This window comes from Scomber scombrus, chromosome 17, assembly GCF_963691925.1.
Source record: "Scomber scombrus chromosome 17, fScoSco1.1, whole genome shotgun sequence".
Taxonomy (NCBI): Eukaryota; Metazoa; Chordata; class Actinopteri; order Scombriformes; family Scombridae; genus Scomber; species Scomber scombrus.
The window spans coordinates 9,883,251-9,902,314 of NC_084986.1; the positions used below are offsets into that span (position 1 = coordinate 9,883,251).

General features: G+C 39.3%; 2 protein-coding genes across 3 annotated transcripts in view; one reads left to right on the forward strand and one right to left on the reverse strand.

The window, feature by feature from the left end:
• Positions 1 to 14,394, forward strand: part of atad2b (ATPase family AAA domain containing 2B) — a 78,491-nt gene extending 64,097 nt beyond the window's left edge. Inside the window, exons 27-28 of the mRNA XM_062437087.1 lie at positions 3,972 to 4,100; positions 11,181 to 14,394. Coding sequence (XP_062293071.1) covers positions 3,972 to 4,100; positions 11,181 to 11,222 — 171 coding nt within the window. The 3' untranslated portion in view covers positions 11,223 to 14,394. The remainder of the gene's footprint in view (positions 1 to 3,971; positions 4,101 to 11,180) is intronic.
• An 815-nt stretch (positions 14,395 to 15,209) lies between these two features.
• LOC133997421 (kelch-like protein 29) overlaps positions 15,210 to 19,064 on the reverse strand; it is a 215,909-nt gene continuing 212,054 nt past the window's right edge. For both annotated transcript variants that reach the window (XM_062436992.1, XM_062436993.1), the window contains exons 14-15: positions 18,574 to 18,718; positions 15,210 to 16,573 (exon numbers count right to left, since the gene is read on the reverse strand). In XM_062436992.1, coding sequence (XP_062292976.1) covers positions 16,390 to 16,573; positions 18,574 to 18,718 — 329 coding nt within the window. In that variant the 3' untranslated portion in view covers positions 15,210 to 16,389. The remainder of the gene's footprint in view (positions 16,574 to 18,573; positions 18,719 to 19,064) is intronic.

Genomic DNA, 19,064 nt, shown 5'->3' on the forward strand with positions numbered 1-19,064 from the left:
CTTAGCCTGGTGAGATGAATATGAGTTATATCAGCATGTCTGTGCTTTGGGGTTGATGGTGTAATTAGAATTGGCATTTCATCTGGTTCGTAGGTCAGGGATTAAATGCCAGAGCTGCAACACTGTATGATGAAGTGTTTTGATGTCCAATCTCTAGCCTGAATCCAGTCGTATGATTCACTTCTGGCTTGTTCCTCTTATATTTTTTCATTATTTATGACCGTTTGGTGTGTGTATTTTTACATTCACTAAGCTATCTTTGCACTTTAATGATGTTTGTGAAGTTAAAAAAAAAAAAAATTAAACAAATGAATACATTAAAAATGTGGTAAATGCAATTTAAATAAGTAATTGTTCGGTCAGAATCCTGCCCATATGATATGAGAAAACATAAAGTCAGTATTAATTATTCACTGTTTTGCGAAAAGATCAAATCCCCTCTTACAAGAAGAATTTTGGCACTAATCCAACTCCATACTCCATTATTCTCCTTTGTTACCTAAAGTATCGGTCATCCCGGGCTCTTTTGGCTCCATCTGTGGTCTATAAAAGCACACGGATAGATAGAGATGTAAGTAAAGAAAGGAATGTGAGAAAGATGCAGAGGGGAAGATGGAGCAGGGAGTTTAGTGGGGGTGAGGTTAAATGGTCCATGTCAGTAGCAGTCTTTAACGCATGGGATTACTACCCTTTTGTGTGCCGTGAGCTTACTCAATCACAGAGCCTGTGTAAGACACACTCACACCATTTACCCCACACTGTCACAGACATCCTGATCAAGCTGACAAAGGTTGGACAGTACACTGCTGCAATCAGGTGGCTAACTGTAAGAGGAGAATAAATAGAGGGAATGTAGAGAGAAGGAAACAGGGAAGCTAAAAATGTGAATTAGAAGTGAATTTAAAGATATATTGATTCATAATAATAATAATAATAATAATAATAATAATAACCACTTTAGTTATGTACCAAAACCAAAAGTTACAATGTGCTTTACACTAAAACAGATAATACAAGTAAATAAGATATTAATATGATAAAATAATTTAAATAATTATGAAAAATACTATAATTTAAGAAAAAGCCATAAGATTAAAGGGAGTCTTAAAAGAGATTTAAAAAATATACTGAAATTGCCTTTCTGAGATTTCCAGGCAGGTAGTTTAGGCCCAGTCGCTATTTGTGACAAGTCGAGATTTTGGAACCATTAACAGGGACCTGCTAGAGGATCTCAAGCAGCAATCTGGCTCATAGGGAGCTAGCAGAAAATTATAGACCTTAGAAAAGAAAGGAGCACCAAAGAAAGAGGCATCTCCAAGTATTGCAGAGAAGGACCTTTTTTGACAAATACAAGACGAACCAATCCAGAGCCACATCACTGATGCCAACGTAGTTCTTCAGATGGCCAATTAAGACATGTTGGTCCACTGATTTAAAGCTGAGCTGAGGTCAAGGAGAATTAAAATGAAGTACAGGCCTGTGTCGGCTGAAAGCAGTAGGTCATTGGTAAAAATTTTGATTGTTATTCATGAAAGAAATCAGTTGAGTGGAGACAAAATCTTCGACTTCGAAATTAGCAGCTTGCAGATGGAGTCTGAAATTACTTAAAACAGAGGGATCTAGAGAGGGCTTCTTTGAGAGGGGGTAAACAGTAGTATGTTTAAAAATAGGAGCAGAGTGCCTGTAGACGGAGGGCAGTTAATAATTACTGAAATATCTGAAATACAGCTTTTAAAATAAACGTGGGAATACAGTCTAAAGGGCAAGTGGACGATTTTGAAAGTACAACAGCGTGCTCCAAAAAGTTGGAAGCAAAGTGGGAAAAGTGTTGTCTGGGGGGGGGGGGGGTTGAAGAAGAGGTGAGGAGAGCCTCTATAAAACATTGAAGAAGGCAGGAGGTGAGAAGATGCTCTATAAAGGGGAGAAGATGCACTATAAAGTCGTGAAATGCACTTCAAGCACAAGATGGGAAACATAATGAAAGATAGAAGGAAATGCAGTGCCAGTCGCATGAAAGGAGGGTTGGAGCAGAGTCCTGGAGAGAATTTCACATTATTATCTACGTCTGAGATAGGTTATAATGATGCCAATTAAAGCTTTTATGCATATTTCATTAAAATGGTATCTTACCATGATGTGCTCTTTTTGCTCCTCCTTTATGATTTCTTGTCTGGACTAAAACTCACGAAACAGGAGAACTTCCTTGATGATTGATCAGTAAGACTCATTGTGCAGCCAGAGAAAAATGCTCCATGTGGAGCAGCTTGAGTGACTTTTTTGAAGGGAGCTCTGATGATCATTATCATTTCTGTGAGCACCTTTTTTTATTTGTCAAGGGGACCCACAGTTATTAGATTGGTCAGGTGGAGTTTTTATGTCAAAGGCATATTACTGGTGAATCCTCCTACACTACCTGATTAAGTAATGGAAGTGTGAATATTTGAAAGGTATTGTCTGCTCAAAGTCATATTTCCAGGCTATTGAGTTCAGTATGATAAGCACCCTTTGGAAATCTAGCTGGGAGAGTATGGAAAATGAAACTTACTTTCGCTGATGGAATACTAAAAAGTGGGTTTTTTATGTTTCTTCTCCTCGAAGATTGTTTAAAGTGAATCTCTCTATGAAATAGAAAACCTTCAAATATTGATGCAGATATTAATATTACCACATTGCTAAAATTACTATTGCACTGCTTAAACAACAAAAACAAGAAACACTTCTCATGATTGCAGACCTCTGAAAAGCCTAATAACCTCCCCTGTTACTCATTATTTTTACTGTCAACATTGTAGTGGGTAGATGAAAGAATTGTTATGCAACTGTAGCGAAATTCTGATCTGATGATGGTTGTAGGGAAATTTGGGGGAATTATATCCACTGCGGCTGCCTCTTAACATGTTAGCAACTACACATGAAGCTATTACAGTGAATAACTAAACATGGCTCTGTGGACCCCGCTGACGTTATATCCAGTGTCACAAGAAATGTACCTCTTTTCAATTTATGTTGAGAGCTTTGGAGGAAAAACTGAAATGTTAACTGTCACGATAGATCCCAAGAGCATCCCGTGCTTTTCTATAACTCCATTAGAGGTGTTTGTGCTGAAAAGTAAAAACATCCTAACAAAGCAAAGTAGTGTGCCTTAGCATCAGAACCCTGGTTATGACTGCAGTCTAATCTTTTTTTTTTTTTACCAAAGTTTCAGTTGATTTGAAGCTTTAGTCTAACTTTAATCAACAAAACTGCTCTGTCATTAAAACAGAAATCACTGTCGGCTAGAGTACAGTGATGCTAACCTTTTTGCCTCTGTAATTTTTCTTTTACTCAGTGTCATTATCTCTCAGACGTTCACTGATGAGAGGCTCAACAAACATTCACGTCTTTATTAATCTTGACATTGCCGCGGTTTTATGTGTTTAACGCCTGGTCACTGTCTTTCACACACACACACACGCGCGCGCACGCGGGCACAGCTCATTTCATTTCTGTTGAGGTTTCTCTGTTTGCCTTGTGTCACTGATGGTAACTTTAATTATTGCGCCTTTGCTGTCTGAGTCCATGCATTCTGATGAGCTCTGTGTTTAAATAGACACACACATACACACACATAGACATTGGCTTGGGTAAAATGTGAGGAACAGGTCAATTAAAAGGGCCTTTGACTGTCCAGAATGTTTTAATTAAAGTAGCAGTGAAATGTAAACTTGGTTCTAATTATGATTAGCCTTAATTAGCTGTCACTCTGATCTTAATTGCTTTTGAATTTTGCTGACCTCCAAATGCTTCATCTCCATGCACCAACATCGACACTTGGCTTGTGCGACCAGTTATTCAAGCAATATTTGCCCACATGTGTCTGTTTCATTATCGGTACCGCATGCTAGTAACATTGTTTAGAATGTGCCTTTAAGTCGTGTTAGTAAGTAAATAAATCATCAGTTCTTAATGTGTAATTGTATCATTCTCCTCAGGCTCTACTGGATATGGTGGTGAAGAAGAGTGAGGGCTACAGCGTGGAGCAGCTGGAGAGACTGTACTCTCTTCTCAGCCAGTGTATCTTCCAGCACCGCAGAGAGTACGACAAGACCCAGCTACTGGAGGTTAGAGAGACATTCATACTCTGGGCTACCTTTTTTTTTTTTTTTTTTAAATTTCCTTTAACACTCTAGTTGCCATTACAAATTTAGTCGAAGTAAATCATAGAGCCACAAAAAATAGGCACTAAATTTGTATAATTGTAGGAGTTCTATTAAAATATTCAACAGTGTGTCAAATAATATAATACAGTGAATCAGATTAGCCTTGAGGCAGATTACCAGATATTAGATCTTTTTTTTTTTTTAAGTGTAATCGCTAGAATCTAATGGAGAAAATAAGCAGCAGATTAATCAATAATAAAAAATAATCGTCAAAGCCCTATTTGAGACATTGCTATGTGATTTTGTCTCTTCCATCGACCTCATCTTCTCAACACACAATGGTTGCCCCAACACCTTGTTGCTAGGTAACCAGCAAGTCGATTTAAGCCTCTTAAGAGAATATGTGAACAAGGAAAATTCATTTGTAAGTGAATGTGAGACCCTCTTTTACAGCTGTTCAGCAAGGGTCATCTTTTGTGCATGATACAAAAGAGTGGACTGTAGTAGTTCTGGAAAAGCTGAATTCAGGGTCAAACGCTGTTCAGGTGCTCTACTGGACTTGATGAGGACGCCAAAGGATAAATAATTATTTTCTTAACCATGTGCAAGCAAAATAGCTCAGTCCAAGTAGTTGGTTTTATGATGCAATGACACGTCGCCACTTTGACAGTGAGAGTTTTAAACAGCGGGTAGCATTTATTGAACTAATAACATTTCAGGCATGATGGAAAAGTGGATGAGAGCGTATATCTGTCCGTATATCAAATAATGCAATGCAAGTATCCCTTTCTGGAGCTTAGACATAGACATCAACATACACTGAAACTGGCTGAACAGGATATTGCATCTGGAAGACACAGGAAACATGACAGAAAATACTACTAGGTGTAGCTATTGGTAGATGGATAGATATCCACCCTGGGAGAGGAGCCAGACAGTAATGGTATATATCGAGATCAGGTTTGAAATTAAGGGCTTTTAATTTTTAATCAGTGTTCTTTTTGTTCCACAGTAGGATCAAATGAGGACAGTGGGGAAGGAGTGGAAAGATTTTGTTCAGTATGTATAAGTCCTGGGAACAGACTCTAAAAACATAAATCAGAGAATCTTACATTGAATACTGTTTGTTTTAAGACTTAAAATGATTTGGCTTCTGTTGTCTAAGAGGCAGATTTACAATTTTAATGATAATCTATGTCTAACAACTTGAGTGAGATCTAAGCCGCATGAGATATGACATTTGGATTTAAATTCCTTAATACATTCATTTTATCCTCATCTCTTTTGAAATTACTACAAACAAAACATTCTTTGCCTACTGTGAGTAAAAGTTAATGAGAAACCTCCAGTATAAGGTTAACATTTTTAGCTTCTAATCTGTCTTGACAATGTTCCACATAGAAAAAGCTGCTGTATATTTTCCCAGAATCCCATCTGGTCATCTGCCGCTGCTGCTGTAGGACGTCAGTGCAGACAGCAGGGCAGGAATGGCAGTGTCCTGGTGCTGGTAGCCAGAGCTGGCTGCCAGGATGTCAGAGAGACAGGGAGAGAGCAGTCAGCCAGGTGGTGCCACCTGTCAACGGGCCGGCTGGTGGAGGAAGAGAGGGTGCACGTCTGCGTTCTTTTCATACCGCCAGCTTAAATTGGTGTTTCCAGAGCAGAAATGTCAGCACGTTTGGCACGTGTTCTGTTTGCTTGTGTTTCCAATTCGCATCTCAACTCTACAGCAGGTCATCTCCATGTAATTCCCCAGGGAATGCAAAAACATGCGCATATACACTGATGCATGCAAGGTTGATACTCACTAAGTAGTTCAGGTGTGATAGCCATCACCAAGGTGTTGTTGATCAAACACAGAGGAAGCAGAACTTTCCTTTAGTAGTTTGTTGGCAGGTATAAAGGTGGTTGACTGTGTGACTGACTGGAAACAAACACATGCATGACCCACAGAGAACAAGTAGGTTACACATTTTATGCAATCATAACACGACATACTATAACTTATGAAAATAAGGCAGCAAAATAAAGGTCAGCAATAGTCTACACATGCTCTGGTAAAGCAAGGACCAAAACAATATTTAAATATTAATAAAATAAAGAATAAACTACCCTTCAACAGTCAATGTCATAGTCTCCTTCATTGAAATATATTACATAGTTTAGCGTCATTTACTCACAGGTTAGGTTAGGTTAAGGTTGGAAAGTTTCTCATTCAAAGTTTACATGTTAATAACACAAGATAACACTAAGTTGGATGAATGAATGTCACCCAAATAACTCCACTGAATATGCATCAATTACCTACACTCAATAAAACACTCAAATAAAGCCAAGGTATTATTACTTTGCACTGGTTCCATACATAATGGTATGGCAACAATTATGCAAATAAGGTAATAACAAGGCAAGAGTTTAGCTTGCAGAAAAATAATTGCAAATGTCACAATATGTTATAGGTATACTATTCAGGATTTGTCAGTTGGTGTTTCTCGGCTCAGAAAGAGAGAGAGAGAAGCACACACCCACTGCCCAAAGGTCGAAGCCCAGAAGCATCCCAAAATGGGCAAAATAATAAGAAAATACAGGCAGAGGGCAGCGTCTCTGCAGATAAATACACCACACACTTCTAGTGGGTCATAAGTTATGATTAAGAGGGATTACTTTTGTATACATTATTTTTAGGAAAATCCTGCATAGTATACCTTTAACCTTATTTGGCAAAATTGATTAAATTCTGACATATAGCAACTACGCAGGTTTGTTAGCAACTACGCAAGACCAACTTAACAAGCTACATCTAGAATGATCAGTTAGAGTGCCAATATAATTACACCTTAAACACAAAGGCTGGTAAAACATTTAGTTGTTTGATTCACACACACAGGTAATCAAATAGTAATTAACTGCTCATTAAGCTTATGAATTTAGCCTGCAAATGTTTTCCTCTCTAGCCTCTTCCCTCTTCACCTTTTAAGTTTGACTGGTTTACTGCAGGACTAACCAACATTGGTTGCAGCCACTCTGGAAGTTTTAGTGCCACTTAATGGTCATAGGGCAAGGTGATATGCTCATGTACATCACATGATCATTGAATCTGCTCTCACCTCAAGCGTCTCTTCAACACTCAGTATGGCGGTTGAGGTCATATCCACTTAATGTTGCACTCTGCTGCAGCACATGTTTTTGTCTATGTTGTAGAGACAAGTGAAATGGAGCGTGTCCATATATTTGTCTCCTTTACGCTCCCCCCCATCTTCCTCTGGGTACGACTTGTCTCGGTCTTCCAGAGGAACTGACCTTTCAGCCAGATGGAGTGGACTGCGCCCCGCTTCCAGTTAAAGCCAGAGGGACCCTTCCTGCTCTGCACACAATAGCACACCAACTATGTTCCTGTCTACGAATTGGCATTCATATTACTTTTGGCCTAGTACTACATTTTGGCCGTGTTTCAGACAGCAATTAAAAGAGTTTGTGAGCCTTTGACCTTTTAACCTGGATCTGTGCATTGACAGAGCTGTAGATGCCAGTAGAAAAACAAGCTGACCATCATGACAATTGCTTATTTATCTGCTTATTTGTGTTTGCAGCCTGAAGGCATTTACAGGAACAGACCTTTTGATGGCTTGTTAATCCAAAGCAACATCAATAGACATTGTCAAATGCAAAAAACACTTTGGATTTCTAGGTCCATGTAGTTATTTGGTGGTATCTTTGTCTTATTCGGGTCTGTATGTAATAAAATGTAGATGACGTGAAATTTGACCATATGTGCTCTTTAAATAATGAATGTTAAACATCTGGCTTTTATGTCAAGCTAGAACTTCTTTTGAGACTTCTTCTCATTTTGAAGAGAAATTAGCTTCTCCATTGACAGTAGCCTCTGTAGAGCCGAATGTGAATCTGTCGTCAGTAGCTTGCAGAACAACTAGGGCTGGGCAATAAATCAATATTATATTGATATTGTGATGTTTTTATAAATATCCTCTTAGATTTTGAATATTGTAATATCAGAATTTGGAATAAGTGTTGTCTTTTCCTGCTTTTAAAGGCTGCATTACAGTAAAAATGTAATTTTCTGAGCTTAACAGATTGTTTTATGATCTGCCTTTATCCACTTAGTCATAATATCCACATTACTGATGATTATTTATCAAAAATCCCATTGTGTAAATACTTTCTGAAAGCACCAATAGTCAACCCGACAATATTGTCACAATATCAATATTGAGGTATTTGGTCAAAATATCATGATATTTGATTCTGCCCATATCACCCATCCCTTAGAACAACACGGTTCTTTCTCAACTCTCACTTTTTTTCCCAGGAAAAAATCCCTACAAAGTTAATGTTTTTGCTCTCCTAACCTGCACATACACACCACACGGAGTCCTGTTTTCTCAGGGGTTGTAGAAAATTTGTTCTGGGAAAATAGAGGTAATCAGTAAACAGGTGACAGTGAATGGGACAGGTTCAAAAAAGATGGGTACACAAGTAATTTACAACGCCTTTGTCTCAAATAGGTTGAACATCACAAATGGATGACAACAATGTGGAACCTGTATTTTTCTTTTAATAAAACAATCTGTCTTTTGTTGCCTGTTGAGTGATAGAAAAATGAGACCTTCTTTGCCATGCAGGTCACCTTCCACGCATGCTAGAGAGAGAGCCCCACAGGCCTGGCTTAATGTTAGTGAGGCAGAGTAGGTTTGTGACATGGAGGATAGGTGCTGTGGAGGCTCATTAGATTGTCTGCTGTGTTTCCGGCATGACAAGGTGATGGGCCTTCAGGCAGATGGAACTGAGACCACGGAGGTGCAAAGCATCAAGGTGCCAAAAAGCTTATTTGTGTGTGGGCGTACAGTGAGATATCGCAAAATAAGATGTGTTTAGACATCGGTGTCTAAACACGGGCTGTACCTGACGAGTTAGAGCTTTCAGGGAATTTCTAAATTAATGAATTTTTATTCAGTTGCACGTTAACTTCACTTTTCATAGCTTCATAAGGTTTTACAGCTTGTGCGACCTGGTGTTGATAGCTGTGGGGGTATGATGAAGTGTGAAGTGCTTAATTGATGTTATAAATGGAGTCGGAAGGGAAGTTAGAGCCATATGCAGCATGGCATCACTCCTGTGACCTTTTTGAAATGTATTCAGAATAAATTGCTAGACGTGCTGGGTATAGTTTGCATTACATCTAGAGTGTATATGAACAGCTGGCCACTATCCACTCGTCTCATTTCGGAGAGGACTTGAGCCCCAGTTGAAATGTATTCATTTATTTATTTATTTCTCCCCGGTGTGCCCAATGTGGCATGTTTAAATTCCTTGTTTTGCCCAACTAGCAGTCAAAAAGATATACAGTTCATTATCTTAGAGGACCCAAACAACCAGCAAATATTTACATTTGATGAGTCAGAAAGAGTGTATTGTTGGTATTTATGTGTAGAAACATATAAAATATTGGTGATTCATTTTCGATTGATTAGTCAGTTAATAATAATAATAATAACGGAGTGTCTATTTGCACCCCTGGTACAAATAGACGTATAACAACGTGAAAACATGGCGGACATTCATCTTCCACGCCAACAGAAAAGGGCGAATTTAGAAAGGTTTCATCTCTAATGTTTGTTCTAAAGACATTTCTGGCGGGAAAGTTGTATTATATTTTATAATCTTTCCTCAGTGAATGCATAAAAGCGTCAGTTTTATTATTCCATAATAGCAAACATATTGGGCTGTCACGTCACTACTTAGAACCGAAGCGGTGGCGTAATGGGCAACGTGTCCGTCATTAGTACAGGGGACTCAGGTTCGAGTCTTTGCAGCAGCAGTTATATATTGATGTTTTCAGCGGAAAAACTCTGCTGTATTTTCATAACTGTGTTAAGTAAATGCATACAACCCGAAAATATCTGAATTTACAACCTTCAGGTTGTTATATGATGGAAATCATATCTTGACAGATAAGTCTATGGTTGCCGTGGATACCAAATACATTTCAGACCACTGAAGTCTCAGGCATTGGCCGTGAGACACGCATTTCAAGCTGCTCTCACACTCACATGCCACACCTGACATTTTTTCACGCCGGGAAGTGATAGATCTCACCGGATAGAACCGGATAGAAATTATATATATAATATACAGAAGAGAACAGCAACGTATATTTATCCCGCTGTCCCGGTGGGATACGGGAGACTTCCGTATCTCCAGACGCTCCCCTCCGACACTCAGTCCCACAGCATGCACTCCTAATTGTACTGGGGTGCAAATAGCATACATTGATATTTGCACCAAGACGGGTGCAAATAGAACACTTTGCTACATATACCAGGGTACAAATAGCATCCACTTCTAATTGTACTGGGGTGCAAATAGCATTCATTGATATTTGCACCAGGGGTGCAAATAGCCTTTGCCTAATAATAATTAGATATCACAAAAAGTTTCCATTGATTTACATTTCAAAAAGTACAGTTATGAAGATAATGTTAATATTTGAGTATCCCCAAAAAGCTATGCTCTTCTGACTAGATTTGCGAGGTCAGTGTGTGAGATGCAAAAGTTTTTTAATGAAGGAGAGCGGGTGCTGCCTGGTAAAGTTAATCTCTTCAGACGTGTAATATTGCTTTTTCTGTTTATGGTTAACTTTTTGTTGTAGATGTTGAAATTGGTATCTTGTAGCGGCGTCTGTTGCACTGACTCAGCCATTCAGATGAGAACACACACAGTGTAACATCTTCAAGGCATTAATCATGGTCTATTGCAGGCTAACATCCATCTCTCTTCCTCGGGCTCTGTTCAGATTTATTCAGTGTCAAACTCTGCTGTTTTCATGCTCAGAAAAATTGCCCGTCTCATTCCAGCACAGCTTTGCTTCATTTTCCATCATTTATCATGGTGAAAGCTGTTGTTTGCTGTGGGAAATTTCCAAGTAATATTGAAACCGTGGTGCACAGATGCTTCATACACACATCCAAGTTCCCTGTTTCGGTTGAAAATAAGTAATATGTGTTTATGTGTCTGTTTTTGGTGCAGGAGATGGAGGAGAGAATCCAGCATTTTGATACATTCCTGTGAGATGGAGAGAATACCTATCAGGTATATCCTGAACAGCCCGGGACCACAAAGACACACACAAACTTGAGAGAGAGAGAGAGAGAGAGAGAGAAGAGAGAGAGTGAAGGAGCGTCCGAGTCCAGCCCTCAACACACAACTACACACACGGAAAATCCAGCGCCCTCCTCCGGCAGGGAGGGTACACAACGAGGACGAGGTTGAGGACAGAGACATTCCATGGTGCTAACGTCTCAGGAACCTGGCCAGATCCAGACCCATTCTACACAACCAAACCCCTGGAGGTGTGTCAGTCACACACATGCGCACTCACACCAATTGTGACGGTGCCCTGGTGCTACTCGGGTGCTATCTTAACTTTTATCCATGCTGCTCTTGGGATTCACTTCTTAACTTGGACGACTAGCAAAACCAACAGACAGATCGAGTGATGTCATATCACAACTTGGCCGTTTTTCTATTGAGCGGCCTGTGCATACACACTCGCACACCCCCTGACACTTTTGGTATGCATGCATTTCTTAAAACACACACATACACACACATACACACACACACTCACTCAGATCCTCACCAGCAGAAGTGTGAATGCAGAGTGCCGCTAGGAGATGAGGACAGATAATGTTCTGAATCACTGAACTACGTTGCTGAGCCAATCTTGCCCTCGAGTGGAACGCTTTCCCACAGGCCAGTTATTACCATGCTATTATGCGGCTCATTTTTTCTGCCATTTTAGCTACTTGATTAGTTCAACATCTGAGCCACTGTCAAGGTTAACTCACCCAGAACAATAGTTTACAAAAATAATTTTTAATGCGAACACAAAAATCTTGATGAGGTTAGCACAGCGGGACTAGAAGTGATTATGTCCTTTCCATCACGGCGGTCATCGGGTGTGGAAAGCTCATTGTTTTTCTCTGAGTTATTGGTGAACAAGTGCAGCGTAAGCCTAGGTCAGCTCTTAAAATAAATTAAAGAGAGAAAAAAAAGAAAAAAAACCCTCACTCAAGACATTCGCTCACAAACCACCTCTGGCGTTCACAGTCTTAGCAGATTGTCACGTTCTAAATAGTTTGTGTTAGCTGAACCCCTCCTCGTTACATTCATAATACGAATGTCCTCCCCCCGCTCTCCACTCAAGCCGTTCCCGCCAGTTGATTTTCCGATCAACAGCCCGGCCAAGGAACTGGAAGCAGTACAAATTGGAATGCGTCTGTAGTTTGCACTGCCTAGTGTGTGCCTTATTTAAATCTCATATGAAACTGATATATTTAACATGATTTTTTTATTTAGAACTACTTGTTTAGAAATACAATGAACAGGCTCCAATTTGGGGTGGGTCCTAACCACTGAGGTCACAATGACCTTGAAGGAAAAAAAAAAAAATATATATATATATATATATATATATATATATATATCTTAACGCCATTAGGTCTATTAAAAACATATCTAGGTTATACATCTCTAGTTAGTTTTAACTTGGTCCAAAAATAACTAATTGACATGTGAAAACCTGAGGAATACTTGTTGATATTACTTCTCAAGCACTTGAAATGTTGTGATGTTTAAATGTAATTCATGCCCTGTTAAACCCCACACTAGTTGGGCAGATCAGTCACCACCTGAACAGGTGTAAAGAGAGGTCAACAAACACCAGCTTTTCTTCAGTTTTCATTTGTGAAAAAAAAAAAAAGATGCGAGTCAAATGATTCATTGTGCCAAGTTTCATCCCACTCCCTCAAAGGTGCTGAGTTCTGACATAACGGTGCCTGTTCACATTAATTCTGTTTTCAACTATGAAAAAATGTTCTATTAGATACGATTTCTGTATTATGTTGTGTATTTGATAATTATTTTTTAACTTGTTTTATAAGGTGCTTTGCTCAAGTTCAGATTGTTTTTGCATGGGTTGTGAATCCATAATGAACAAGGCCATTCTAGGCAGTGCCCGTCACTAAGGTGTATAAAGCATTACATGATTTTTTTTTAATGATTTTTTTTTCTCTCCTCCTTTCAAATGTGTACCGACTTTATGGATTTGTTTCATTCTGTTCTTTTCAACACCAGATGAGAGAGGGTGGATTTTCATTTTGTGGCCAACACAGCATGTTCTTTGACTGCAGTAAATGCAGGTATTTACTGAAGCTTTATAAGGTTCTCATGGCATTCTCATGGTTTTTGAAGATGCCATATTTTGACCAGGTGTAGACTGGAGAAGGCCCCTTCTTTCTCTCAAAAGCACTCTTGTCCAATCCTCAAACCTCTTGGTGCAACTCTGACCCCAGCTCACCTCTGCCTTTTTTCTCAGATTCTAGGTGATAAAAGCAAAGACCATATGCAAACTGGCAATGACAGGTTAGCACTTGGACTACTGCAGAGAGAGAAACCAAAGCTACCTCAGCTTAATTTATTTTAATGCAAAAACTGTTTACTGGGTACAAAAACAGTATTTTTCTCTCCCCCCAAAATACTGTTGCCACATCTACAGTACCATCCCAGGTACCAGATCAGTGCAACCACGGCTGCTGCAGTAATCCAAGAGTCGTTTATCTCTCTGATTGTTATGTATGTTTGCATTTGAGCCAGATGATGATTGCATACGTTTTAAGGATATTTCATGGACTGTATATTTTATGCTTTAGTTTCAGGTTTGCTTCATTTCTACTGTACCTTGAGACGGAGGAGAATATCCTAGATCTGCTCCTCTTTCATTTTATCACCCCATACCTTCTTAGAAGCTATAGAGAGCATTTTTCTGCCTCATTACACATCCATCGCCTTTTTTCAAAATCAGTTTTTTTGCAGATTTTCATCTCATGATTCTTATTATTTATTATTAAACATGTTTTACACCTAATATTCAGTAAATTGTCTTTTGTACTTTTGAAAAATGTACTAATTGGAAAGCCTCACGCATCCGTTTATAACAGTTTTGCTGATTTGCGTAGCGTTTGTGTAGCAGGTTTTTTTGGCGTGTAAGGGGAATAAAGGGTTTACAGGTCTCTCAGGTTCAACACGCGACAACATGCCCTTTCAAGTTTTCTATTTATTTTAATGTTCTGGTGTTTTCTTTAAGTGGTTACAGACTGTGGCATACTGGAAGAGACTTAATATTAGGACGGATATCTAAACTTAAACATAATGTCTGTCTCGTGCATCCCAGGAAGAGAAACAGGACCAGACTAAAAGTGTTTCTTTTAAGGTTGTTCACTTTGTCTCCACTTTCTGCCAAAAGAGTTATTTTTATGAATTTAGAAACACATTTGGAAAAGAAATATGGGTAGTTAAATGTCATACATTGTGATCTTCCTTTGTTATAATAAATTGTAGCCAGTTTGGACTAACAACCAATTTTTGTCTGGTAGTTGAGACTACTTAGTCCAGTATGCAGAAGGAAAGGGTTTGTTTTATCCTAAATGACTTTGTTCTTCCCTATTTTTTTCCACAGTTAATTTAGTCAAGACCTTTCATAGCTTTGTCAATTCTGTTTATTTTGAGGTTAAGTGTATTTAACACACCTGTTCGTAATTGTTACTTTAGTGTAAGTTATATTTGAAATGAAACATTTACTGTATTTCTCGAATAAACTGCTGTGATATACTTGAATAAAAAGGTGCAAACTGTAAATCTGAAGTTTTTGTTTTTTTCTCACTGTCAGATTGGACATTTGTGGAGTTCACACTTGAGAAAGCAACATTACACAGGCTGATATCAGTGAGGAAGCAATTCCTTTTTCAAAATAGCATTTTTTTAAATGTCAAAATGTACTTTTCACCCGTGTTCTGTGGTAAATACACAGTAAAAACCTCACTTACCTGTTCCAAGCATAATGTTTCTCCATGAGGTAATTAAAAAGCTCTTACTTTACCCTTGATTTATAACACAGTATACAAAAAACGCATGACAATGTGTTCATGTTCTGGTATATGTATTAGGTTTCAATAATAACAATTGTTAATTTCTCCTTTTTGGGTACAGATTTACAGACATACCATTTTGAATCCAACCTATCATTTTGTTTTTTCCTAAAAACATTTATACAGAATTGCCTTCCGGTTTTAAAATATACATATTTCCTTCCTGTATTTACAGAATATCAACCCAACTTCTCTTTTGGGTTGCAATGAAACATATTGTATAAAACAAAAGAAGGTGGGAGGAAGAAGACAGAGAAAAACCTGAAACAACAAATAACTTCTATGATAACAGTCACAGGTGATTATTGTGCTTTTTTCCCCGGAGGAACTGTCCCAACTTGAACATCTGATCCGACATCAGTGGAAGGAGGAATTCCCACTCTCTCTCTTTGTCCCAGAGAGCAAAAGAGTGAGTCAAGGAGGGGGGAAAAAAACAGACCACTCACTGTCCAGATGATATCTCAATCAAACTGGAATTGCACAATAACAAAGATAAAATACAGATTTTCCTCATTTTAAACCCTATCTGACCCAGATTTGATGTTTTTTTCCTCTCATTAGAAAAGCCCGGTTACACAGAGTTCAAAATCTGCTTTTAAAATTACCTCATAAATCCTTACTTAGGAATTTTGCTTCCTGATACAGCGGAGAGAGAGAAGAAACTCATCACATCAACTGGATAAGAGGTACACAGTCAGTTGATAACTTTCCTTCAGTTTTCCTCCCCTCCTGTAGATGTCACTAGTGAAAAACGTTCATACACCACAACAAAACTCAGCTCGCTAATGAATGACTATGAAACCTACACCTGACAAACATGTTTTACTCAAAAAGGGACAAAAATCTGGACCTGTATTGGCTTACGCTGCACCGAGTCAGAGTATATTAAAGAAACGAGGAGGCGGTGAGCTGACAGATCAGGAAAAGACAGAACTGAAATGATGACACTGAAAACAAAGAAGCTCGTAATTTACTAAGAGGTTCCCTGTGCCTGTTGGATGAGAGGATGAACTACTACCATGACACATACAGTACTGGAGGTTAGGCATCGTCACCTGACATGGCTGAGTAGTTTAACATGAGTACATTCTGCACAGGGCTTTTTGAAGGGTGGGACGGGTAACGGTGGATGGATGCTGGCATCAAGTCCAGAGGTCACTGACGGAGCGACCGGCTGGCCGTAAGCTGCTGTAACGCATCGTCCCACACAACCGGAGCTCAGCTGGTGTTCAAGAGTGGCTGAGCCGCTCTCAGCCGCTCTGAATGTACTTCTTGATGACCACGCAGCCGTGTCTGAAGAGCGGGCAGGGCATTGACTGCAGGAGCGTCCAAGTGTTGGTGCAAGGGTCAAAAGTCTCCATGTTGCCGAGGGTCGGACCCTCACTGCTCACAATCCCTCCTGTGGCGTAGATTTTTCCATCCAGGATTGCAGCGCTGAAAATACACAACACACAATTTTGTTCAATAATCTTTCTTTTTTTTTTTTTAAAGTCAAATATTACTTTATGTGTCAGTAATCACACACTTTTGTCTGTTCAGAATACTAATGAGAGGTAATTAGTGCCAGGAAGATAAGTGAAAGTAAACTCTTATGTGGCTTTGATATTAGATAGCTACAGTATGAAGCAGAGCAGAAATATTGCGTATTGTTGCTCATGATCAGACAACAAAGCCAGACACAAGACAACATCTCCACAAGCATGCTGGGGGCCACGCCCAAGATTATTTGACATCACTCACACATGCTTTCGATATGCCCAACAAGCCTACTTTTTAAGGTAAGGGAGAAAACAACACACATTACATTTCCTCTCGAGGGCGAAAGAAAAACACAACTAATGAAAAAGCAAATATCTCTACAAATGTGCTCATTTGATATGAGAAACAGAAACAGGAGTTTGTGTGCAGAGAGGATTAAAACTTGGGCTGTAAGCTGATTAGGGCTTTGTACTCCTATTGGGGTTTGGAACGATCTGCATTTACATAAGGTGCACACTCAAACACACATACACATACAGAGTGAACAGCATGCAAGTCCTATTGCACAAATTCACAACACTGTTGGGACTGGAAAAGATTATTACATAAAGCTTAAATCTACTCAGAGAGAAAGCACAGCTGATCCAAAATGGAGAGCGCGCAGGGCAAAGCCTGGAGCTGCTCTTCCTGATAAACAGAGGGGAGGTGCAGGCCCGCGGAGGGCTGGACGCAGCGAGGAGAGAATATCTGCTCTCCTGCACGATGACCTGCCCGACTTCATCTTCTGTGCGGGAGCATGCACTGTAGATAGTGCCGGTGCTGAGTATTTGTGTGTTTCTCTCTTGGCAGCTGTATATATGTGTGTGTGTGTGTGTGTGTGTGTGTGTGTGTGTGTGTGTGTGTGTGTGTGTGTCTGTGTGTCTGTGTGTCTGTGTGTCTGTGTGTGTGTGTGTGTTGTTCTCCCTCCTTCCCCTGCATCTTTTCTTCTTTTGTGTCAGACTTAGTTAAATGTAGCAGAACAGCTGCCTGGCGTGTGTTGCTGCAGCTTATCAATAACTCTGACAACATGATTTATGTTATACATTCTGCACGTAAGATCACTGTCTGTAATTGCTTCCCAAATGTATTTCGTGCATGCCTCTTTCTTTCAGCTTCTGCAACATAAAAAAAAAATAAATAAATAAAAAAAAAAAAGTCTGGAGACTTGAAAACCGTGGGTTCATTATCCAGCAAACTGCACACCTCAGTGGCTCGAGCTGACTGGGATATTAGGATGTGATCCCACTGTTGTTAGTTTTCATTTATCTCACTTTTTCAGCTATTATGTGTCCACAAATGGTGTGAAAGTCACATAGTCACAGATATATTTGTGATTTTTCTTCTTAGAACACAAACATGACACCCACCTAACTGTGCAAATACACCCCCCCCCCACCCCCCCCAAAAAAAAAAAAAAAAAAAACAGTGACTTGTATGTCAGTGTAAAATTGAGCGATTAAATGCTTTAAAAGAAAGTTGATTAAATCAAGCGGAGTCTACTTGAACGGATGTGTCTTGTTTCACACAGCGTGACAGACACCGGCGTTACTGATCAAGCAAATTTAAAAATCAAGCCCATGAATTAGACAACAACTGAGGGAGAAGTTTCACAACTCTGACTGCATCTCATTGGAAACACTGTCAGCCCTCAACTGACTTTGTTCAAATTTTAATTAATCAACCTGAGTACATTTTCGCTGTGCAACCGTTTACCTGGGTTATGACACAAAGACTGACAGATTACTAATAAGCTTGAGTTTTACATATTTTTCTAGGCTGTATAATAATGCTGGAGGGTTTTTTTTTTTTTTTTTTTTACACCAAACATCGTGCAATTTGAGCTTTTGAGAAATCTTTAAAATGCCACACTGGGGATTTAACTTACATGTGGTGCTGCTCCATTAATAATCTCTTACCTGCAGAACTGCCGAGAGTGATTCATGTTGGGACCAGCCTTGATGTTGCCTTTGTCTGGGTCATAGATAGTGGTGGCTCGAGCGTAGGCCCCTCCCAGGATGAATATAAAGCCATTTAGAGTCACTGCAGGGGCGTATTTGTTATCTAAAGATATGAGAGGAAGTGAGAGAGAGAGAGAGAGAGAGAGAGAGAGAGAGAGAGAGAGAGAGAGAGAGAGAGAGAGAGAGAGAGAGAGAGAGAGAGAGAGAGAGAGAGAGAGAGAGAGAGAGAGAGAGGGAGGGAGGGAGAGAAGAGATTTTTGTTTAAAAAAAAGCACAAAGCTATTGTTTGGATGTCATTCTCACACATAGCAGAAATTTCCATTCAGTATAATGGCATCAATTTGTTTTTTTCTATTTTTCTCTCTCCCGTCCCCAGGCCGCTTGCAAAAATCATCAGCAACATTCTCCTTATCACTTTACAAATGTGCCATTCTCAAGATTGCTTTGGA